Source organism: Pelecanus crispus, chromosome 4, assembly GCF_030463565.1.
Source record: "Pelecanus crispus isolate bPelCri1 chromosome 4, bPelCri1.pri, whole genome shotgun sequence".
In the NCBI taxonomy this organism is placed as follows: domain Eukaryota; kingdom Metazoa; phylum Chordata; class Aves; order Pelecaniformes; family Pelecanidae; genus Pelecanus; species Pelecanus crispus.
The window spans coordinates 30,612,660-30,637,502 of NC_134646.1; the positions used below are offsets into that span (position 1 = coordinate 30,612,660).

Consider the following 24,843-nt stretch of genomic DNA (forward strand, 5'->3'; position numbering starts at 1 on the left):
TGTGTGTTTTTTTGTTTTGTTGGGATTTTTTTGTTTTGTTTTTCTTGTGTGGTTTTTTTTTTTTTTTTGGGTGGGGGGGGTGTTTAGTTTTTTGTGTTTGGTTTTTTTAATAAATAGCAATGTGTTTCAGCTTTATCCTCCATCATTTTCTTACTTCAGTGTAAGATTTGTTTCGTTGGTGCTTTAGCAACAATTGCAGATTCAGCAGAATCTCTTATTGAACTAATCAAAGTCTCTTCCAAGTCACTCATCCAAGCTCCTGGAGAATGTATGGTTTATTCAAACTGGAAAGAAAAATGTGCCTGATTTCAGAACATGAACGCAATCTGGCATCTGGTTGCCTTGTGACTTCAGTCCTGAAGCTTGTCAGGATTTTTCTTCTAGGCTTACTGAGAGACTTGGTTTATCAACACATCACACCTCGGTGCTGGTCAGAAGTTACCTGAGCTGGTTGGGGCTCTAGAATCAGCATTCCTAGGCTGCCCCATGCAGTCTAATTAGCTCTACCCCTGTTTATTATATATGGACTAATACATTTAATGTGTGGGCATTAGCCACACTTATCTGCAGATGGGACCTGGACAAGCAGGGTAGTGTCTGTATTTTGCGTTCTAGGCAGGCATTAGAAGTGCTTTGGAAAAGAGGTGTAACTGAAGGAGCTCTCCATCCCAACACAAATCTGACAAGAAGCTGAAGCTATGCTGTGATGCCATGAGGAAGTTGGCTATTAGCAAGAATGCTATTGATCAAAATCAATTTGCCAAAATTAAAAAAAAAAAATGTTGAGCAGATATATTATCTGGATGAATACTAAGACTAACAAAGAATGTATCAGCTAAAATGTTAATCATAAATTATACTTTCACATCCAGTGTCGGGACTGACCAGTGCAGTTATATCTGCTGAGTTGAGCCTTCTCCATTTCTTTATAACTTAAATATTTTTTGGGGCTTTAGTTTACAGACCTTAAGACTGGGAGGACTTCTTGCATCATCCATCCTGCTTTTTGCTCCCATTGCTGGAGCACTGCTTTCCCTAATATATTAGTGCTTTAAAAAAACCAAACCAAAACAAAAAAACCCCAAAAAACCCAACAACCCTCAAACTCTACCCTGTCCCCCTGCCCCTGCCAGCCCCCTGCCTGAATCAGCATATGTCTGAATTCTCCTGATACAATCACTAAAATGGCCTTGAACAGCAGAGTCTTCTCTGAGGCAAGCCTCTGCCAGTTTTGCTACAATTCAGTTGTGTGAATGTAGGGGAGAGAAAGCAAAGGGTGGTTTTGACAATATGATTAATTATAAAATAATTTGCTAGCACAGCTGCTGATATTGCTCTTTTAATTCACATTTTGCAGTGAGCACAATGAGAAGCCATTTCATCTAATGCAAGGTGCTAATTTAAAGCCTGTGCTCCTTACGTTGTGGATATTTTGGGGGGGGGGGGGGGGGGAAACCCCTGTTTATATTGGTCCTTTAGAGGTTACTGCATCCCAGAGTAACTTATGAAATTTCAGTTTAAAAATTATGAACAAACAGTGTAGGTTAATGTAATGTTTCTTTGTCTGCCCAAAGAGATTAATGCAAGGCTGAGTTGTTAGAACATGTTAATCGCTGGCAACAGTGGTTTCAAAATAAATGGCTTTTAAGCCTCATTTATTTAAACATCTTAAAGCATCCGAAGAGTGCTCTCCCCGTTATTTACTTCCCCTGCCGCTGCTAAGAAATACCTTATATTTGCTAGATGCCTTTTGCAGTGAAAACTTAGACTCCAGGAGGCTTGCAGTGGTTATGGATAACATGAATTCACCCATCCTTGCAATGCAGCCAGCTGTGGAGCTGAAAAAGTGCCACACATTTCAGCAACAAGTAAACAATTTAATGTAGAATAGCCAAAAAGGGAGCTTTTAACCCCCTTAGCTCAAGCTCTCTGGTATTTTCTGTCCTGGACAAGACAGCTGGCATATGCTGTAATGCTTTTAAGTCTCAGTGTTGCAAATAAATCTATTTTAGCAGCTTTATGCTTTTTAGGAGTTAGGTGAAAACTGCTAATTGCCGATGAAGGCCTGAGAAGGCTGGATTTCCAAATGATCATAGGCCTTACGACAGTCAGCTTCTCAGCTGTGAACTTGTAGGTGTTGCACCTCTAATTCCTTACAGATGGGTCCCTCCTACAGTACACTCAGGGTTTGATGCCTTAGCGTGGGCCTGAATTGCTGCTATGTGGCCAAAGCGCTCAAGTTAGAGGACAACTGTGTCCTTTGGGCTCTAATTGCATTGCTTAGATTTGGCATGAATCTCTGAGCTTAACCTTTTCATCCCCTGTGAGAGCACTAATCACAAGGACAAAATTTTCCAGGGTGTTATATGCATGCACCTGTGTCAGGGTGGTGGCACACTGACTGTGCCCCCCCAGTAAAATGCAGTTGGCAGCTTACAACCACAATATAGAACTAAGCTACATGCAACAGCTGCTATGCTCGGATAATGCACCCTGCTGCCCAAGTCTCGTCTGGTGCTTTAACAGCAAAAGCATCCTTCTCTTTCCTCCTCATTTCTTTAAAAATGAGAGTCAATTTTGCAATATAGTCCTAGCAGGTAGTCACCATATTTGAAATCGGCGTACTTATTTAATGGCCTGTATAATTTAGAAACTTGGTTTCATGCATTCAGGGTTGAAAGCCTTCGCTTGATCGTTATTTTTCCATGCTTTGCATATCATGTTGCTCTACAGTCTTTTGTGTTCACTGCTGGTTATCTAGCTGAGATGTAATCCAGCCCCTCTGCTACACAGAGACACGATGATTCATAAGAAACCCATTTCTACTGAGAAAACCAAATAGATTTAAAATGGCAGTTTCAATCTGTAGCAGCAACAGGGGTTGTTACAGTCTGGTCACTGGAGAATTTACTGTAGTCTGTGTCAGTGCAATCAGCTGAGCGCATCAGCTGATAAGAGATTGTGGATTTCATCCTGAAGAGATGGTGAACTGTCAAATAATGAAGATAAAGTAAGGGAATTAGGCCATTCCTGCTATTATGCTCTGTGTCTGTGCCCCATTATGTCTTCCCTTTGCTATTGCATATATCATGTCATGGTGGTAATGCCCAAGTTCATGAAGTGGGTTTCAGAGAGCTTGAAATACTGCTTGCAGGGCTGTTTGTGTAGCTCACTGCCGGGTCAGGCTAGATTCTTTGCTATGTGAGGCAGAACCGTACAGTCTTGAAGCTCGTCTTGAACCCAGAGGGAAGAGGAAAAAATGCTGCTAGAAAAACATCAGGGAAGAAAGAGTGGGCCTGGATGTGCCCAGGTTCTAATGGTGTCTGCAGAAGATGATTGCTTGTTCTCCTAAAATTTTGTTGTGTTGAATTTCTTTGATAATGACCCTTAATTACAATGTGAAGGGGGAATGCATGGAGAGGGGAATGCCTGGGCCCAGGCCTCCCTCTTCAATAAGACAGGGTTTTTCTTCCTGAACAGGGTTAAGAGGCAGATGCATCTGTTCTGGATGAGAGAAGGGCTGGACAACATGACACAAGAGGCAGTGGTCAACTTACCTTCGTCTCCCATCCCCGTCCGATTCCAGTGCAGAAGGCATCAGCTCTCTTGCCTGAGGAGAGTGGCAAGCAAAAGCATATCCTGGTTTAGTTTTTCCCATGGGTCAGGGCTCCTTTTCACTCGGGTGGTGGGATTGGGGCTATGGCAGATAAAACGTGCTCAGAAGGAAAAGAGGCGACTTCTCACTTTGCCTGTCCTCGCTCATGCGTTTGGGCCGTAGCTGGCCTGTTGAATAACGACATCCCTGGAGCTGGGGAGGAGGCACTGGCAGCACGTGCCTGCCCAAGGAGGAGCGAGCTGTTCAGCGCGGGTCTCTGGGCTCGGCAGCGGCAGGCTTGTGCTCCGTGCAGTGCTGGCGAGGCCACGGGCAGCGTTGGCCTGCAGCTCAGCACACAGAACCTGGCAGCTGCCTCTGCCTCTGGAAAAGATGGTGTGCTCTGTCCCAGTATTCCCGTGCGATGGGTCTGCTGGGTGAGCAGGCGTACCTCCAACCCAGAGACCATCATGGGGAACGACCTTTTCCATGGCTATTAAGGCTGAGCTCTTCAAGTTCGAGCTCTTGAATTTCAGCTGCCTTCAGCTTCTTCAAAAACCCCACTTTCCATGTTTGATGGTTACTGATGCTGCCTCCAGTTCTAAAATGAGCAACTGCTTGCTCTTACAAATAGCCCCTGGGGGCTGTTTCAGTGGCTTTGCATCAGTTAGCTTGAATGCTGGAACATTACATGTGTGTGTGATGTGAACCTGTGACGGTCCATCTTGAGCAGCTTTTCAGAGCCTGCTCTCCCCACTGCTTCTCTTATTCTCTCAATAGCAGAATCACAAAAGCCGTTACTGTAATTCTGAATGCGTATGTGCAGCTGGGCTGTCAGCAAAGAATATATGTGGGCGAGTGGCTGAGGGAGCATGAATGAATGATTGAACGGAGGTAAATGCAACAAAAGCTGTGGGTGGAAGGAGAAGGCTTGAAATTGGCTCACCCACCACTTTAATATGTTCTTTACAATGATGTATACGAGTGAGAAGAGGATGGAGGGGTCTTTACTCCCCCAGCCATTTGAATTCGTTGTGGTTTTGTCTTGGGCATATTTTTGTTTCTATGCTCTCTTTAGGAATGGGGAAAATGCCCAGGCTGCCAGTGTTCTTAAAAACATGCTTGAATTTCCTGAATAAATAAGCTGCAGCTCCTGTGGTGAGTGCAGGGAATCTTGCTTAACTTCCTGCTCCATGGAAAGCTGCTAGATAAGGAGAGCTTGGCTGTGTGAGACTGAGCAAGCAACTGACTATGGGATTTTCTGATATCCTAAAACCCAAAGAGTTTAGCAAACAGATTAGGTCAGTGAAGCAAAACAGACGTGCGGATGTTTCATTAGTTTGTTCAATTTGATGATATCTGTGACCTGCTCATGGGGTGGGGGGGAGTTTCCCACCATTGAACTGGTTTCTCTCTGGGCTACGTTGTGGTTTGGCTGTAGCTGGCTTGCAGAAATTTAAGGGAGAATAAAAAAGAACTCAATCTCTGTGGCTGCAAAAGGGTTAGCTGGTATGCCACGGGGAAAAGCATGTCCTTTATGGCCTTCTGGATAGGCAACCAAGCAGAAGGGAGAAGTAAGGAGTATGTGGGTGGGATATCGGCTTTTCTTCCTCAAGGCACATACATGCTAAGATGGGAGGAAACCAAGGGAGGAGGAGGAGGCACTAGGCTGAGCTGTTCCCACAGATGCAGTAAGTGTTTGAGCAAGGTAGAGCAGGAGAGAAACAAACAGTATTGTGTGGCTTCCTTTGAGCTAGGGGACTTACATGCTTTCCCGTAGTGCGTAACTTGTTCTAGCCCTGTCTAATTTTATTAGCCTTAATTTTCATTTATGCTAATGTGGTATCCTGTGGAAAACGGTACAGTATCTTAAATGCCTTTTGTCAACTGCTGTAAAAAAAGGTATGTTGTACCTCTTGACTGTGGCTTGCTTTGTAGCCTTAGAGTTACTAACCTGGTCAGTGAACTGAGAGTCTCTTCCCAATGGCAAAGCAGTTTCTTTTCACCCTGTTGTTGGTACCACAGGAATATGCACACATTCTTATGCATGTAATTCAATTCACCACTGCGTTTCGTTCCAGTATTTTGCTGAAAGTTAAGGGGGCTGTTTAAATTAGCTTGGAGAAGTGGAGCTTGCTATAACTGTATAAAATTGGGTCAGACTTTGCTTTGACTTCAGTTGGACAGTGACCACACAGGCTATGCAGGTCAGATTTATGCTTTTTCTTCAGTAGTGCCATAAACACTTTAAATTATGAGCTTTTACAATCTTAACTATTAATCTGGGTTATTTGGTGCAAGCCAGACATCGTGCATTCAAAGGTGAATTAAAGAGTAGTCACCCTGTGAAACTAAGAATCTCAGGGTGATAATGACCATCAGGCCTGGATAACTGACCTTGCTGTGGTTGTGGACGTAACATTTGGAACAGCGAAATCTCACCTCTGAAGTATTAGCTGATCTGTGCTGCAAATGGGAAGCTATGTTTTTTCTTACTATTTAAACATCAGAAATTTGTCCCCGTATTTCAGCCTTCATCCAGTTAACCCTGGTCCTCAGTGGGGATTAGTGACAGCTCAGTCGCTGCTCTGGATGAGCTGGAAAGGAAAGACTTGGAGGGAATATCCCCGCACAAGGGATATTTAACCACCAACTCCCACGCTGGGGTTAAGCCTTCTTGTCTCATTTGGGAGGAGGAAGGGAGCTTGCTTTGGATCCACAAAATTTACTTACCTTGTTTTATAAAATAGTACTACACCTGCTGTCCTTACAAGGCAAAATAGTCAGTGTTTTACAGCACTGGGCTGTAGGAAGTGTTACTGTTTCAAAATAGCTGATGCTTGGTGGGGTAGGGATGGCAGGAGCAGAAGTGTAGCTTTCTCTAAGACTATTTTGGGAAGCTGACCCATGCTATAGAGAGCTCATTTTGTTAGAATCCTGATCTCAGCTTAGTTTTGCAGACAGTATGTGTTTTTACTCTGAAATGCCTCCAGTGTGCAGTTTTGTTTATCTTGCATGTGTTTGCAAGGCATACGATTAGACACAAATCTGACATCTAGTATGTAAAACTGGCAAAAGAAACAGGAACTGTATTCAGATCGACAGTCAGAAATAGAATACAAGATGTTGTTAATGACACTTGTGCAAAACAAAAAAAAAACCCACCATAAAAACTGAGGTAACGCATACCATGTGATGGCAAGCAAATTCAGCGTTCAAGCTCACTTAGCAGGAAATACTAACAAAAAGTATCCAGAAAAATAGTCCTGCCTGAGAAGTTTTATACTGTATCTTTCCTCCGAGACTCCTTTTACAGTGTGTTCACATCTTGTAAACTTCTACTTCAGGTGGGCAGGAGAAAATGAGAAATGATGTGACAATTCTCAAATGGCAATGAAATTATCAGGCCAGAGGAATGTTGCTGCCTCTTCCTTTCATTCTGCTGTTACCCTAGGTGTCTAATGCTGAGAAATAAAAATACCTCAGTCAATTTGGCTCTCAGTCATTGGTGCTGGTGAGGCCGCACCTGGAATACTGTGTCCAGTTTTGGGCCCCTCAATACAAGAAGGACATTGAGGTGCCGAAGCATGTTCAGAGAAGGGCAACGAAGCTGGTGAAGGGTCTGGAGCACAGGCCTTATGAGGAGCGGCTGAGGGAACTGGGGTTGTTTAGCCTGGAGAAGAGGAGGCTGAGGGGAGATCTGATCGCTCTCTACAACTACCTGAAAGGAGGTTGTAGTGAGGTGGGTGTTGGTCTCTTCTCCCAAGTCACTAGTGATAGGACAAGAGGAAATGGCCTCAAGCTGCATCAGGGGAGGTTTAGATTGGATATTATGAAAGATTTCTTCACGGAAAGAGTAGTCAAGCATTGGAACAGGCTGCCCAGAGAGGTGGTGGAGTCACCATCCCTGGAAGTGTTCAAAAAACGGGTAGATGTGGCACTTTGGGACATGGTTTAGTCTAGTCTACCCTTGATTGGTTTAGTGTGGACTTGGTAGTGTAGGTTAATGGTTGGACTGGATGATTTTAAAGGGCTTTTCCAACCTAAACGATTATATTTTTCCCACAAGAGATGGATTATGTTAGTGTGATTTAAGCCTCCCCCTAATAAACTAAGGCAAGTCAGGTTTGGTGTAAAGGCAACTTAAAACTCATTAGAGGGATCAAGGAGAGAAAGATCCTCTATAGACCTGAGGCAGAATCTTCTCGCCTGTTTTGGTCTGATAGCTTTTCGGTCAGTCTTGCTTACCAGAGCACTCGTACCACCATTGGGCTTACATCAAGTGAGATTTAAACTATCAAAGAGGAAGGCTGTGGAAGCTGTGCAAGATAAAATATGCACCGCAGTCTGTGGATTTCCCTGTAGCACCTGTGTGCCATCTGTGTACTAATAGCTCTCCAAAAGTTTTTAGTGTTAGGGATGGAAAAAGTTTGGTTTTAATGGTGTTGATATTAATGAAGAAACTTGCTCGGCTCCAAAGCGATTTAATTGATCAGTAGAAACAGCATCAGGAAACTTCATTTGTTGCATCCTGTGGTTATAGATTGACTAACTCCACCCTAAAATAGAAGACTAATGTAAGTTGTTGGCTGTACTGGCTGCGATGGGGTTTTTGAGGACGTACTTAAATGAAGGCTTCCCTCTTGCACTAACGGTGCAATTTACCCCTTGCCTAATTCTTTCCCATTCTCCATCTCTGTCACCAGCGCGGTACGTGTCCCTGCATGCTGCCTTTGTGTGCTGTGAGCCCAACCCTGCGACTTGGGAGAATGACAGCTGATGCGGGCCCTGTTTTGCAGCTAGGGAGCTGCTGGTATTTGGTTGTCTGGTTAACAGCAGGTGGGGAATTGTTAGGCTAAGCTGCAGCTTGCATTCATGGCATAACCACTGGTAGTTACATGGCTCTTGATGGGTTTTTTTTGTTTTGTTTTTAAAATCATACTTGAGTGCCCTGCCATCTGTATTGCATTTTTGTTCACAACAGTGCTGTGGTATAGGGGAATACGAAGGATGCCCTGAAGCATCCCCACACGTGTAAAGGGACTTTGATGCAAAAATACCATATGCTGTATGCCAAACTTCCAGGTATCCAATTCCAACAGTGGTATTCACAAGCTTATTTGGGTGCCTGCATTTTTTGGGTGTCTAGGATTGGAGCTGAACCACATCTGGGTGAAAAAAGGGGTATAAAAACCTACCAACATGAAAATCTGAGATAGAGGTGCACTTATTTGGAGTAATGCTGTTTGTTCAGTTGCTTACTGCTACCTTATGGTCCCTGATTCTTGTCTTCTGAGTATGACTGAAACGTAAGCTGTGGAGCGGGGCCCTGTATATTATGTATGTGGATCCTCATCTCCAGACTGAGGGACCTGGTTTTCCTGTAGTGTAAGTAAACAGCAATGATGTCTGCCAGCCCATGGCTTGTGGCTAGAGCTGTGTGTTGTAACTTCAAAAACTACAACAAAGTTTGTCAAGTCTGCTTTGTGATCTCAGTTTAAGGAGGGAAAGGATGTTTTCAAAGGTATGGGTTTTTTTTTTGTCTTTATCTAGAAATATCTTTGTGTGAAAAGACTTCTGATAACAGCACTTAATCTAGCAGAGCAAGGTATTGCAAGAGCCAAAGGAGGGGGGTTGCATTACACAAACCTCTGCTAGGAACAAGTCCTTCAGATGGTTGTTACACCTGTGTGTCTTGCCTTGAAGTGCACTGGATCCAAGGTTGCTTTCTGAAGAGCTGCTGTAACCCAACCAAGCTTCATAGGTTAGTGCCCTGAGGTGCAATGTTCTGGCCTGTCTTCTGCCAGGAGTGAAACCACAGGTTCATAATGAGTTGTCTTAGCATTACAATTGATGAACTTGAATACTGGCTGATTAAAAAATACTGCGCTTTGCATATGTTCGGGTGTAGGTTTTTTTTTCTTTTCATCAGGTTAGGTGCATTCTCTGTATAGATGGCAGCAGTGAACTTTTTCTGCTGGTAAAAGTTTTCCACACGTGGTTTGTGGGTGTGGTGGTTTTTTTTTTGGGTTTTTTTTTTTTTTTTAGACAACTAATGTGGCTTAGAATATCCCATAGGAACAAGTACCTTAGGTCACTTGCATCTGCAAACAATTACAGCTAATATATGTATTTTTTACTTTTTAATTCTGCTTTGCACTGCATACCATACCAACCAGGGAAGCATCCCTGTTGGGCAGTCTCAATGGATTCTTCACCTACATTGAACCCCTGCTGTCTGCATGGACGGGGTCTTTGCAGAAGTGAGTTAAGACCCAGGTACTTCATTCCTGGGCTTTCTCATCTGTAAGAGGAGGCTTCCAAGCTTTTGGAAGAGCTGTTGAGAGCTGGCAATGACGTTGGCATAGGTCTTCTGATTTCTTGTACTAGGAGTCTGGCATAAGTTGACTGTCCCTTCCCTGGGGCCATTTTCTGTCTCCATCAAACTCTACCCTGCTCTCTTGGTGCAGTTCTCCCCGTTACTGCAGCCCAGTGCGTCTAGAGCGGGGTGAGACTGAGTACGTCCCTCCACCTCGCTTGTTGACGGCTTGTCTTCGGGCCTGTTTCTGGAATGATTCACTTGAGAGTTGCATTTCGGTAATGCTGAAATTTGTCAGGACGAATGTTGGTTACAGTAAATGAAGGGGATGAGCAGTCAGTCTGTGTGGTCAGGCCTCCCCTTCATTATTAACACCCCCTCGAGGACTGTCAGGACAACTCTTGTCATTTTGCTTCTGCTCTTACCACAGTAGAGGTTTCCTCCCAAGACTGAAACGTATCTTCAGCATCACTTACGTTCCTGCAAGGATTTTAGCTTCTTTAATAAGCTGAAGACAGGACTTTAGATTTAGTCTCCTTCTGCTGTATGTTACACTGTTGTTGAAATGCTACAAGTACTTTTTCATAGGGTGAACATCCAGCAAGGCCACACCGCATCCTCATGGATGACAGGTTGCATCTGAAGGGCGAGTTACCTCAGGAAAAAGTGGACAGTCTTTCAGCGCTGATGACCCGGTGAAACCTCGCCCCTAACGAGGCTTCTGCTGGCAGATCAGCCAGGCCATCCACGGGATCCTGACATGAGTTTTGGCTTGCTGATAACTACAGTCACTGTGAATCTCTTTGTATTGTTTTCTCTCTCGGATGTCACCATGTTTAAGATATTTATTTTTGAGCAGATTACGGGTTGAAGTTTAATAGAATACACACTAGCAGCTGGAAGGGTAGAGTGGTGTTATTTTGCTGATCGGTCAATTAATGAATCTCCTCGCTTACAATGAAGATAATATTTTAGAGCACCTACAACAGAGATTTTGTGTCAGGTAGGCTTTCAGGCTCTTGCGATTCTACTTAATCGTTCATGCACTGCTGAACAGACACTTGCTGATGTTTCCTGTTAGTAACACACATTTGGTTAGCAAAACTTCAGGGCTTCCTTTGTGCCAGAATGCCTGCTTATAAATGTGTCTGAAATTCAGTGGCACACCCTGGGGAAATATATGGAAATCCTGCAGCAAAAACCAGAGCGTGAATACTGAACATGAGAGGGGTGGGGAACAGATGCTTTTATTTTTGTAGAAGAATAATGATTTTACTTGTAGCTTGCACTTAATTAACTACACTGAGATTCAGAAATTCCCTTTGGAGGAGGAGGGCAGGGGGGAAGCTTCCATCCCTTCATTTCTCCTCTGGGGCCTTGGCTGGCTGCCTCAGAGTATGGGGGTTGGGGGGAGAAATTCTCTGTGTGTGTGTAGACAAAAAAACCCCACATGAACAAAAGCTCCGTTCTCAACTTGTTGCTTAGCCATTGTGGAATTTCATACCATAGAAATTACGTTGTCATGGGTTACATACAATTTCTCAGAAAGAATCTGTACACCGACAACAACTGATCTGAGATATAGGACACGTAAGACACTGAAAGGGTTTTGGTGGGGTGTCTTTTTCTTTTGGTTCTACATGAAAATGCTAGGAGTCAGAGGAGATATTAAACCATTTGTGTCAAATCCACCCTCAGTTGAAGATCAGAGTGATAAAAGCAAGCAAATCTGTAGTGTAGCAAAAGTATTTCTTCATTAAAGAGACACTGCATGTCTTCCCTATTGAGTTCTTGCAGCCTTTTGAGACTGCTCTGCACTCTAGGATAGTTGTACTTCTGTGACAGTGGCAAAAGTACATGTCCCAGCTGCAGGAACTGAAAATACTATTGCTTTTTATACATCAGGGCTCAAGATTAAAGTTGTTTCGGTGACAGCTTTAGCTAGTTTAAATATTTACTGTTGTTATACTTCTATTGTGCAACAGTGAGACATTGTGTCTGTCAAACACTAGGTGCACTTGCTGCCTGAAAGAATGGCACAGCCTTAGAAAATTGTGGGGAGATTAAAAAAGGGGAAAAAAAAAGAAAAGAAAAAAAAAAAATGTTGGCTGGGAGGGCTAGCCTGAAATTTGTCAGTGTCTTCAGTGGCTAAAGCTTGCTTATGAAAATTCCCTACTACGGAAATGCTTCACTGATGAAAAATACAAGAGGTGCCTCTGCCTGTCCTCTCGTACCCTTCCTGTTCAAGGATTACTGAAGCTTTTTGCCTTTCAAATCTCACTAATTTTGCTGGGGCTTGAATTTGGCCTTTAAAAATTCTACAATCCTCTTTGCTGTTGTTACCTTGTAACAAGGCAATAGTTTCTTCTGCGCTTCAATTTTTAGCAAACGGGAACTCCCTGGCCGCGTTCCCAACTGGAACTGGTGCTATGCTTGGATGCTGCCGAAACCTGTAACACCGGCGCTACTGTACTTAGTACGCTGAGCGCCGCGCCCGAGTGAAGCAGCAAAAGCCGAGAACAAGCGTTGCTTTGTTATGGGTAATCCTAAACTGCGCTGGGGTGGAAGTTGTGGAGTATCACACCATGCAGCATAAATGCAAATACTTGTACATACATAGACAGAGCACACTTTTTTTTTTTTTTTTTTTTTTTTTTTTTTTTTAAAATTTCCTGAGGGGAACTACACTCTGGCATCTAGTTTGTGTGTTTGGCACTGTTATATTCTTACACTCTTTCTTTTCCCTAGGAAACCCATAGTATTTCCTTGATGTAACTTTCTGCGCTTTGATTTTTTGTAAATCTCCTTTGTGTTAGTTTCTTGCTGTTGACCTCAAATCTCCACCTTTCCCAGGTGTCCTCTCACTGGGGAAAGGAGCCGCTGGGCCACTGCCTCTCAGCAGCACCAAGAGCGTCTGGTTCCTGCCTGGAGGTCTGTGGGGACTGACCCCAGAAAGGTCCCTTCATCTCCTCTGCTACAGAAACAAGCAACAAACTTCAGAAAAGACACCAGGTACCGACATGAAGAAACTTTTCACTGTTTGTATTCTCTTTTCAATTTATATGTCAGCTTCTCAGGAACATCAATGAGCTCGGTTTATAAGAGTATCAATTTTCTGGGTGAGAGGGAGGGCACCCTCTTAAGGGAAAATAACAGTTTATATACATTTGGATTTCCAAGTAATTCTCTCCGCTCCCTTTCCACGTGGCCAGGTAAGTCTAAAACATCACAGCTCCTCTCCTATAAAGCCTGATGGTCCGTGTCCCTCAGTTCATAGATGCTGACTATTTCCAGATCTGGGAGACCTTATACACTTCAAGGCTTTTGCTGTGGTTCAAATAGCTCAAAAGAAGCCTTTGTATGGAATACAAAGCTACGTTGCCACGCTAATACAGCAGTCACTGAATATTTATGACTTCATAGGAATACACCTGCACTATTTGTGGGAGTGTTTCTAACAGAAATGGGGGGGGTTTCCCCAGAGAACACATAATTTCCTGAAAATGTTCAATCAACCCATTTAAAATAGAATTTTAATTAGCCTAAAGCTATACGTGGGATATAAACTTGCAAGATTCTGTCATTTTTTAAAATCCCAACGTTGTCTTTTTGGCTTATTTTTATTTGTAACCATTCTTGGCACAATAATATGTTGACATTGGAAAAATAATGACCCTCAAGGCTCATAAGTCTGAACATCAAATCCACTCCCCTCTTCCAAATTCGGGTGTCACATTAACATGTAGTTAAAGACCAACTTTTATTTGTATGTAAGGGCTTCTGATTATAGGTAGTTTTCAGTTTTTCCTGACTAAAGTTTAAGTGCAAGCATCTTTTAGTAAATGTAAAGCAGAGATTCAATGCTACTGAGAGCCTGAGGGGAGGCTTGCTATGAACAGTTCAAGTTCCTAAAGATGTCTGCGAATAATGCACAACCAAGAGGTTACTAAAGATTAAGATCTCTGTACAGGCAGTTGTGGCTAACAGCATGTTTACCCGCTTTTTAAGGTGGCTTGTGCCAAGCTCAAATAATGAGGGTGGGGGAGGTCTATTTAAGCTCCTACTTATCTGAAAGTTAAAATATTCTCTTATACCTTCTGCAGGTTGCATATGAGGTAATTTTTTCCTCTTTTGTGTATGAAATAGGGCAAGTCATCTTGCATACTCCTGTAGCGTCACATGCTCATGTAAATTTTGGAGTATATCGCTGTGGGAATGCAGACCGTTATACCTGTTAACCATATTTATTCATTCACTTTGGCTGTGTAAATGCAGTAGAGATTCTGTTGGTTCTGTTCTGGATATCACTTAGCATAGGCAACTTACGAAACAAAACACAATTTCCTTGTAAACCCAATTCTTGTATTCACTTTAATGCATTAGTAGACAATTAGTACTGATTTACATAGTTTGACTTTAGAAATTAGCTTTATTTTGAGTACAATTATTTAAACTAGTGATGGAGTACAATTATTATTCCTAGGAAAGGCAAATTTGTATACAAAGTTTATATAAAAATATCTCAACAAAAAGTAGAAACTAAATTTTATGTATTATAACTTTGTAATCTTTGTAAGTTTTCATGATCTTCCTCTTGTGTGCATAAAATCTACTTCTAAGTAACTATCAAGCATTATGGAAAAACTGAAATGAGTTTACAAACAATTGACCAAAACACGCAATATATCTTTATATAAATCCTCAGCTGTCTGTCAATCTGATCTCCTTGAAAGGGGTATGAGAAGGGGAAAAAAAAAAAAAAACCCAACCCCCAAAATACCAAGTTTTTTTTAATCTTGCCAGGGCCACTCTACTACTTTACAGCTGTGGCACATGTGCCTCTACATAAACTCTTTGCTTTTCAAATACTAGTAAATTTACTGCTATGGTATTATCCGGCCTCCGAACCAATCTGAAGACAGAAAACAGCAAGAAAGCTATGGAGAGGCCATACTGTGCAGAAGAGTTTGGAGTGGATAATTCACAAACAGAACTGATTGAATGTGCTGGATAAATTGTGTTTTGCAAGTTCTCCCACATCTAATTCACCTTCTCTCTCCCACATAACAATTTTCCAAAAGTGACAGAGATCACCTATTCTGATCCCGGGGGTAATTCCCCCTCCCCCCCTTGAATGATTCATCTCACTTTAGCAATCTGCAATTTATAAGCACCTCTGCTATTACCAAGTTTTTCATAATAGTTTTCTCCAGCTTCAGAGCTTTTAACATTCAAAGCTTTTTTTACCCATTTAGTGTCGGTGACTCCAGCTCCACTCACAGAAACAGGTCTGTTTGTTAGGAAAGCCCATGTAAGAGTTGAGCTGCCTCTTGAAGGAGGAGTGATAATTTTTTATTTTCAGGTCATGCCATAAGACTAATTTTTGGGGGTCTTATGAGACCTTTGAAGGAGAGGGTCCTGAACAAGTGATTTAGAGGATAAGCAGCAGCAGAGGAGGCATCTATTGTTTTATGGTGTGGGCACTGTACTCCAGTGAGCAGGAGGGCAGCTGGCTCCAGAAATGAGACATGGAAACACAGTTCTTGCAAGGAGCAAGTGCCCTCTCCTTTACATGAGAGAAGGGTGGCAGAAAAGACCTCACTCAAGATTATCCCTTTTCAGTGCTACAAAAATAATGTTGCAACAGTATAACATGTCATTCACCCCACTTGGAAAAGCTGGAGAGGCAAATCAACTTAGCTAACAAAGCCTTTAAAATTACATTTGTCTTCAGGAATAAATTGTATCATTTTGTTACTGTGAACAAATATTATTTAATCCCTTTTATAATTCTAACAATGCAAAATTACAAATACTACTCATATCTAAGATGGTAAATTTTAATTTTGAAGCCTTCAGGTCCTCAAGTCATCTGAAGGAAAGGAAACAGAAAAAGAAAATCTAACTTTGACTTTCGGAGCTGTTCAGCACAGACTGTTCTTGAAGAGATCAACGAACTGAAGAAATCCAGTGCCTAAGAAAACCAAGGGATTGGCAATTCGTTACAGATCTCAAGGAAAAGATTTGCACATACATTATAACAGAATGCAGACATCCTTACTCTTGGCCTTAAACTTTTAATGGCAATCATCCTTCCATGCATAAGAAAGGTTGCATGACTCCTTCATTTTCAGAGGAATTAGCAAAATAAGAAATTTTCCAGGTGATTATTTCACTGTACCCTATCTCAGAATGAATGCAAGATAATTCATAAAGTCTACAACCTCAGATGGTGATCTAAGTTCCATTCCTGGTAAGTTTGTTCTCAGCACAGATGTTGAAAACTGAACTGATGAAAAAACCCCCCAAAACCCCAATGAATGCTGTAGACCAGATTTATTTACTTTTATCTCCTAGCAGCAAGCCTAATGATCAAGTTTCATGGAAAGGTAGACCTACAGCTTTAAAAGTGCTATGAGATATCCATAGAAGCACACAGGTAGCAAATAGTAATTAAAACCCCCAACTATTAAAGATCTCATTAGATGCCCAAAACCAAGAAACTCACAATCACTAACATAAACATCAGGAAATTCTGCTGTTTGTGGAGACAGTATCATCACCTGTAAGCTTTCCAGCACTTAAACGACCACTGGTCTCTTGGTTAATCAGCATTTCTGGACACATCGTTCCATCTATGCCTTTCGACTTTATTTTGATATTCAATATATTTGATACTGCATGTGCGATCAGTATGTAGGACTACACTCTAATCCACCTCTTAGTTGCGTAAGCTCAATTAGTTGCAAAAACTAATGGGAACTGTCTTCAACTGCATCCACAAGTCAGGTAAGTGTCTAATTGCAAATCTGCCCTGCAGTAACAAGAATAGGTTGACACCTGACAAAAAGTAAGTTCTAGTATAAACCAGAATTGTATGATGATTATGGCTTAGCTTGTGAAATCAGACCTCCGAGATGCACTTCCATTCTATTGTTACGCAAATGCGCTCTGATGGAAAGTACTTCCACAAGCGTTGGTTTCCATGACAAATAATGTCTCTGTGTGTGTTCATATCCATGCTCTTACCTCTGTTAATTAGGCATCTGTTCCTTGTCTGTTGGGTTCCTAGTTGGAGACTAAAAAGAAATAGATGCAATTAATAAACAGTCATGTATATCAATGATAAATTAGGCCAGTGCAGAATGTCTTTTGAAGTTGAATAATTCACAAAATACACACCTAGGATGAGTCACTTCTTATGTGTTTTACTTAAAATGTGAATACAACACGTGTCCCTGGGAGCAGGGGACATCCACAAAAATAGGCAGGTGGTGTCTGGGAGAATGACATGAGGTGGCTTTGTAAAATCTTACTTCTAACAGCATGGCTGGTCTTTACTGGCGGCAGTTAGGAGAGGCTGAGGGGTACATGGATATTCAGTTGTCTTGGTGAATTCCTCAGTCAGCAGTTTGACTGTGGGCTTGCCTCATGAAGACCTGATTTGGTGACCAATGGGCAGAAAACTGATTTTTGTTATTTTCTTAATTTTAAATTTGAGCATCACGTGAAGCTACAAAATACTTAAGAAACTGGAAATAAGTCAGGCTAAAGATGTAGCTTCACAAGTCCAATGGATGCTATTGTGAACTACCAACAAATACGTATTTTCAAGACTAGAGGTCCTGATTAAAATGTACACTGTTGAAGCCATGAAGAAAACCAAATCTTTTCCATGTCTTCCTCACTCTCCACACATACAAAAGCTTGTATGTGCTTCAGGATCCTGAGTTATTTCAACTTTGCTAACTGGGCTGAGTAAAAAAGTTTGAGTTCCCATGGATCCAAATGTCAAAATTAGGGTCTGTCTTTGTTCATCTTCCTATTGGCCTATCGGAGACAACAGAAATTGGTTAATGGGCTCAAAATTAAGTGCTGTTTTTTTAGTTTTCAGGGAACTCTACTTAGACACTACCTGCAAGCTGGAGTGGCATCAACTGATGACTAAGCAATCTGTTAGCAACTTGGACTAAAAACAAGGTGCTGATGAGGGTTGAGGAATGAAGCCAGACATTTAGGATAGTGAATGTAATCAATAACCTGCCAGTTTGTAAAAGGTGCATAGTGCTCTTTTGAGTGTTTTTTGGATGAAGCTGAGGAATAGATTTGGTCTTTGGCAGCTGGTTGAGCAAACTTAATTAAACCAGACCTGCTTTACTGTCATAGGCATCTACAAATCTGGAAATCAAAATGTGGCAAAAAAGAAATTCTGTGGAGGCTTCCTTTACTGCAGTGGATGACGTGGCTGTTTACAGTGCCTTACAGGAGTGGGTCAGTATTAAACAGTCTGTAGCACCAGATAGTAAAGTTGCCTTTCTTGGATATGAAGGCCACTTTCAGTGTAAGTACCTACTGATTTTAACAGCTAAGAAATAAATGGTTTCAGTTGAGCTCCCTGTGGAAAAAGCTTTTGACCTTTCCACAGCAGGCCACCTTCCTTGCCAGTCTTGCCAAGGATCCCAAGACTGGAACAGAGGCAAAGGCTGAATCGCTCATTTGCCCCATGGGTATATTTGTCACTGGAGGACTACTAAGTATCTGACATGCTTCCCAAGACCTACCTTAATTTAAAACTATTATGTAAGTTGCTGGTATTGAAATAATAATTAAAAAAAAAAAAAAAAGGGTCAAGCTTAACACTTGCTTAATGCAGTATTGGTCTTCTGAAGTCCATCTGAGTTACAGTTTGTCTTCTGCGGCCTCTATCTTGCTCATTACCTAGCAATGAAGCAGCGCCATCTACTACTCCATTCTTGCTGCTACGCCAAGAGTGGAGAACAGAGTATCAGTCATTCCTGGTTTTGATGAGGAATCTTACACTATACTAGCTGTATCCCTAAAGACCAAGGTTCTACAGAGATTAGCTATGAGGGGGATAACTACAAGCAATTCAAACTATCTTATGTAGTTTCTGCAATCTTGCACTTATTTTTAGATGCTGGATGAATCTGTGGGATGTGGCACATGAGGTGCCACGGTGTAACTGCAATAGAAGGCAGATTTTGAAATCTCATTTCCAGAAACAGCTAAATGAGATTCACATAGGTAATTCCAATGTCCAAAGATGCAAACAGACAACATATAGGTTTTTTAAAAATTTCTATGTGCTAGAAAGTATGGACATGGAATGCATGTGAAAACTGCATTGTCTTTTAAGACTTTAAAGGAAACTTATCCAGTCATCCTGCTGTCTAAGCTGCTGCCATTCACTCTGCTAGTGGACACGCACAAACCCAAGACTCTCCAGCCATATCTTACCCTTAAGGGTATAGGCAAAGAATCAGTTACCACAGAGTAAGCTGAGGTCTAACCATATTTGTGTGCTCATGCCTTGGGGGATCCCACAGCAGCAGCACGCATCCACCTTGGTGTGAGAGCAGCATGCATCTACCTCACTGTGGGCGCATTCTGGCTGTCCTGATTTGGTAATGTCTCCCAGAAGAAGACCTATCTATGGCTGAGGACTTCAAATGCCAAGACCTACCTCATCAGTTCAACTGCTTCAATTCTGTTGTTCTCTCCATTCTTCTTTGTCTCCTACTCTATAGTGTTTCACAGCTGGCAAGGTAGCTTTCCAAATAGTGTATGAGCCTCACTTAGAGATAAAGTTTCCCATAGGCAATAGGCTACTTCTAGTTCAGTACTTTGGTGGCATCAGGAAAAATGCCAAGAAAAACCTTAAATAACTTAAGAAAATCTGGGCCACTCAGATTTCAAAGTGGACCTTCTGTCCCCCATTATGTATTTCCATGAAATTTTACTAAAGGTTTTTGTTGTTCTGTTGGCTTACATCTGACTTCCCTTTTTGGAAAAAAGATAAGAATATTATCAATGTCTATGGGCAAGACCATATGTGTATTATATAGTAATGGGATAAATCACTGGCTGTGCCTGTACTTTCTGCAAATGAACATTCTACATGCTTAGTCCTTATTTAGTTGTTCTTAAAATAGGTTTTTGTGGATATTTCACTCCAAGAGTGACAGAACTTTTTGCTTTGCAGTTGATTTTTTTGTGGGGTGTTATTCAGTCCTATATTAAACTGCTGCAAAATGAGACATGAACTTCCAGATAGCATCAAATGTTATAATGGAAGACTGAACTGAGTGCCACTCTCATTAATAACTTTCATTACAGCAGAAGCAAGATCAAACTTATCAAGAAACTAAAAACTACGTTCCATACTAATTTATAGGAGATATTTTCTTTTCTCATTAAAAAAAAATCAAATTCCTTTTCTAACAAGCTTCTGATGTGATCTCTTTAAATCCTCAATCAAGTCTTCAAAAACTGTCTTTGAAAAAGACTATCCAAATCCTGATTTCAAACATGGAATCTGGAGCGGGAGGCCCACACTTTTAAAGGTACAGATGGAGAGTCTGTATACAGATTCATTAAACAAATCTGAGAACTGCTAACATTGATACGTACCGCTTTATTGAATGGCATGTGGAACAAAAAGTCTCTAAGTTGATTGCTTTCTGGTCTGCTTTCCTTAGGAACTACGAAAGAGAAAAGAACATCATTGTCATTTTTGTTTCAGGCAATTTATTGATGTTTGGACTTAGGTATTGGTCTTCTGACATCCTTCTTTACTCTTGCCATCAATATGCCTCCAGCTGTAGAGGGAGTTCCCTCTTTTAGATGTCCTTATTTTCAAGAATTTAAATCTTTGATAATAAAGTGCACTGTTGGACAAGACAGGGGCCTCCATAATGATTCTCCCCATTGTATTTCTGCAGTGCAAAGCTGCTGATTTATATGCATCACAGGATATGACATAGTGTAACAGAGGGAAGAGAGGTTAGGATCAGAAGGGAACATACTGATCATTATCTGAGTTACTGGACAATTTAACAAAATCTACAATTCTGGTGTTGGTGCTACGTTTCTGCTGGTGTGATTCACTAATCAAACTCTGGAGAGAGAGGACGGCTACAGAGGCAGGACTGATGCGGCCTTAAGAGAAAACCCTACAGACAAATGCTTTCCAAGAATGGCTCTCACGTCATGGTGAGCTTTGCCTTGCCTATGGAAAAAAGATTGTAGGAACAAATGCAGTGATCCCAGACCCTTGGGCTCTTGAGTGCCTTGTGAAGGCTTACGGACTGAGCCTGTTCCTGTGCTCAGGATGCTGCACCACTACCAACCACAGAGGACATTAAAGCTGAAATATAAGTAGTCTGGACTGCAACTCTGCCACTGGGCCAGCAAGAATATCCCTTAATTACAGTATCTCACGAGTGCACATAAATACAACACTGTCTAACAGAATAATGAAACCAGTACTGTGGATTATTTTACTCTCTTGCAGGAAGGAAATAACACATTTAGGTGATAATTTAAATAGTGATACACAAATGGTACTCAGTCCAGTCTAGATTTCCCTTCCAAGAACATATGTGTACTGAAGTTTACAGAAATTATAGGCCTAAAGTCAGTATCATCTAACACAATCTTTTCATAGCAACAAGAGAAAATAATTTGCAGGAAAATCATAGAATCATTTAGGTTGGAAAAGACCTTTAAGATCGTCCAACCATTAACCTACACTGCCAAGTCCACACTAAACCTATTAAGGGTAGACTAGACTAGACCATGTCCCAAAGTGCCACGTCTACCCATTTTTTGAACGCTTCCAGGGATGGTGACTCCACCACCTCTCTGGGCAGCCTGTTCCAATGGTTGACTACCCTTTCCGTGAAGAAATTTTTCCTAATGCAGGTGATTTATACTCCTGCAGATGACATTCAATCACAAAGGGAAAAAAGCATCTTAAATGACCAATGGTACAGCTTTTATTAATGACTCACAATACTAAACTGTTGTAGCAGTGGCAAGTTCATCAAGAATTTGCAAGTGCAAACTGATAGCTGATTTACAAATAAAATATTGAAGCCATCAAGTAAATTGCTCTAAAGAAATCATCTACCCTAATTGTGATGAAGCAGTAGGAAATGGGCTACAGAAAAGCTGAGCCACGAAGACTTGGTAAATTTTCTGCCCCATTAACTCTCAGTGAGCTCATCTTTGGGATGAAATCTTGACCCTGCTGAAGGCCTGATTACACTAAAGTAACTTAAATGTGGTCAGATACAGAAAATGCTCATTACAAATTCATTGCCCGATCCAAAAGTCTGCTTATGCTTTGGATCAGACATTTGCAGTATACTTACAGTTCAAGGCGTCAGTGTTCTGAAAGGCAAAGAAAGTGCAACTTACCATGCAGATTTTCCTTTTCTAGTCTGCTTCCAATATCGGTGTCTCTAAGGTGCGGCACTTTTTCCTTTAAGTAAAAAAACAAGCATAAAACCAGCAGCAGAAATCAGTAACGGAAGTTTATTGTAGAAATAATGAATAACTATAAAAAGCTGGATGCTTTAGCATTCTGAACACCAAGCTTCTCTCTCTCTCTCTCTCTCCAGAAAAATAATTTTTAAAAGACTGAAAAATGTCTATGATGCTATGATAAGTAGATGCTAATTTTAGCATTTATACCTAAGAGTCTTGTGAAGTTTTTCCTGTCAGTAAGTTATATCAATTCTGGTATTAAGATTACAGAGGCTTGGGAGTTTATTTTTTGCTTTGGACAAGTGATTTTTTTTTCCTCAAAAATCCCAGTGAAGACCAGACAACTGCAGTGATAGCATGAAGTAGATTCACTGTGTTCATGCTGGGGTAACAGTGAAGGACTCCTCTACTGTACAGAACCAAAGAAAAGTCACACATGCAATGCAGGGTATAAACCACCACTAGAGAGTAGCTTTTTCCCCAAGGCAGTGAAAACAGGCCACGTAAATCCTCCTTGAAATATGGGCTTATGACTTAGTGCTGCTATCTTTGCACAGATAAGATATCATCTCCTTCCACAAGTAATTCCCCTGACTGACAGAGCAATACCAGCAATTCCCATCTGCGTGCTTGGCCGCAGAGGGATTCGGAAGGGGGCACCCACCATACTCTCGCACTGCTGCCGAACGGCCAGTGCTGTGCTGCTGGTGCCCAGCCTGGAAACTGGGCTCCTAAACCGTTCTAAGCCCTCGCACTTTTGCTATTAAGTGTTCCACTGTGATGACTCGTAGCTCATACTTTTTCTTCAGTAAATAGAGACACAAAGAACATTTAATCTCTGCATTGGCAGCATCTGCCAGCTCTCCCACTCTGTAGAGTAGTAGACTAGCTTTGGTTGTTTTCCTCTTTCTACTAAATGCACTTAAAGGACAACAAGAAAATATTTTTGTTAATGCATGACCTCATGTGAAATGAGGGCCTAACCTCTTCCTCCAGCTGTCCTGTTAGAAGTAATTAACAAAGCTCCTCACCATGCCTTTCCCCTTAGCTTCTAGCTTTAATGCAGTTCTTTCAGTGACTCAGTGCATGGGCTTTTGTAAATCCTGGTTTTGTGCACCTCTATTTACTCCATACGTTGAATACAAAGGAGCTGAAGAGCACTGCTAACAATTGTGAATTTCACTAAGTAGATTCAACACTTTCAGATAGGCATAAAGCCTGATGTAAGTCAGTATGTATTAACAATGTACTTGATATCATTAGGTTTCTGTCAGTGACACTGTTCAATAGCGCGTTCAGTTTGTTCAGCTACAGAAGGTTTGTGGTTCCATAAAAGATGCATAGACCTAAGCACCACCTAGCAGTTTAGAACAGAAGTCTTAAAAGATGAACGTGTTTAACTCAGGATTTTAACCAAATGCAACAGCACCTGAAGTTAGGCAAAATAAATTCAGGAAGCCTCTCAAGTGATCAAACAACAGCGGAAATGGGTATCTAGAAGATTCAGAACCGTAAGCAGCAAGTTCCTTGGGAGCTGATGGGCATGTAAATCATGACTCTTATTTTTGACTTCACACGTAGGAGCCAAAATACAAGAGTTTGTTTTTGGAGCTTCTGATCAAGATTCCCATCAAGAAACATAAATTTCAGACTCATACCTGTTGAGGGGACTGTAGTCTCTGTTTTTCATTCTGCCACCGTTTAAATCTGTCAAGTGCTTTATCCACAGAGATTGCCCCCTTTTTCACCTGTTCTTGCAAGTAGATGAGTTCTTCCTGTTCAGTAAGGATGTTGTGTTTCACAGTGCTATCAGTTACTGTGTCAGTGTGGCCTCTGTATGCTGCTACAAAATGTAGAAAGATAAAGGTAGAAAATATTATTAACCCTTTTCATTCCTTTCTCTTTATGATGCAAGCACCTTCTCCAACAAAGGCATGTAAGCAGTGATTTTATAATCTGACATCAATAAAACCACACCATCTTTAGGGTGGCTCTCCCTCTCCCTCTTCTTCTGTTTGTTTGGTTTTTCTTTTTCCCAGGGAGAGAAATACAACAAATCAATGAGGAGTCTACCATTACTCTTTGGCAGCAGAGTAGCATCTTAAACATTTCATTCATTACTATTGCCCTGATCCCTGGATTCTCTCTCCATTAGCGTCAGTTCAAATAAGAAATTCCTTCTAGCGCTAAAGCTATAATACTGATATTTTAAAGGAAATTCTTGCTATGTCAAGACAAAAAATACCCATAGCACCTTTTTTTCCCTTCCTTCTCCAGCTTCACACATTACATTTCTCAAAAGCTGGGGCTGAAATTTGGTCAGAAAGCATTTTGAAATTTCACATGATTTCTTTCCCCCAAATTATTAAATGCATTGCTGTGACAAGAAAACATTACAACCTAGTCCTCCTAGAGATTAGGATACAGGTGCACAACCGAAGGGAAATGACAGGGAGGTATGTATTATCAGATTCACAGCTTGGTCCAGGGAGGTGCAGCACCGCCTATCTCCAAGATACTGATACTGAAATAGCCGACCCAGAGCACATGAGCAGCCAGGAAACAGGGCTCTCCTGGCCCTGTGTGAGGCTGTTGCAAAGGTGCCATCAAGCACCTGTTTCACTGCACAGAGAACGCAGCC

The 24,843-nt window shown here is 41.6% G+C and overlaps 1 protein-coding gene across 1 annotated transcript in view; it reads right to left on the reverse strand.

Annotated features, from left to right (window-relative positions):
* Positions 1-16,945: 16,945 nt before the first annotated feature.
* Positions 16,946-24,843, reverse strand: part of BANK1 (B cell scaffold protein with ankyrin repeats 1) — a 159,486-nt gene continuing 151,588 nt past the window's right edge. The window contains 4 exon segments of the mRNA XM_075709458.1: positions 16,946-16,990; positions 20,343-20,413; positions 22,134-22,197; positions 23,861-24,045. Coding sequence (XP_075565573.1) covers positions 16,946-16,990; positions 20,343-20,413; positions 22,134-22,197; positions 23,861-24,045 — 365 coding nt within the window.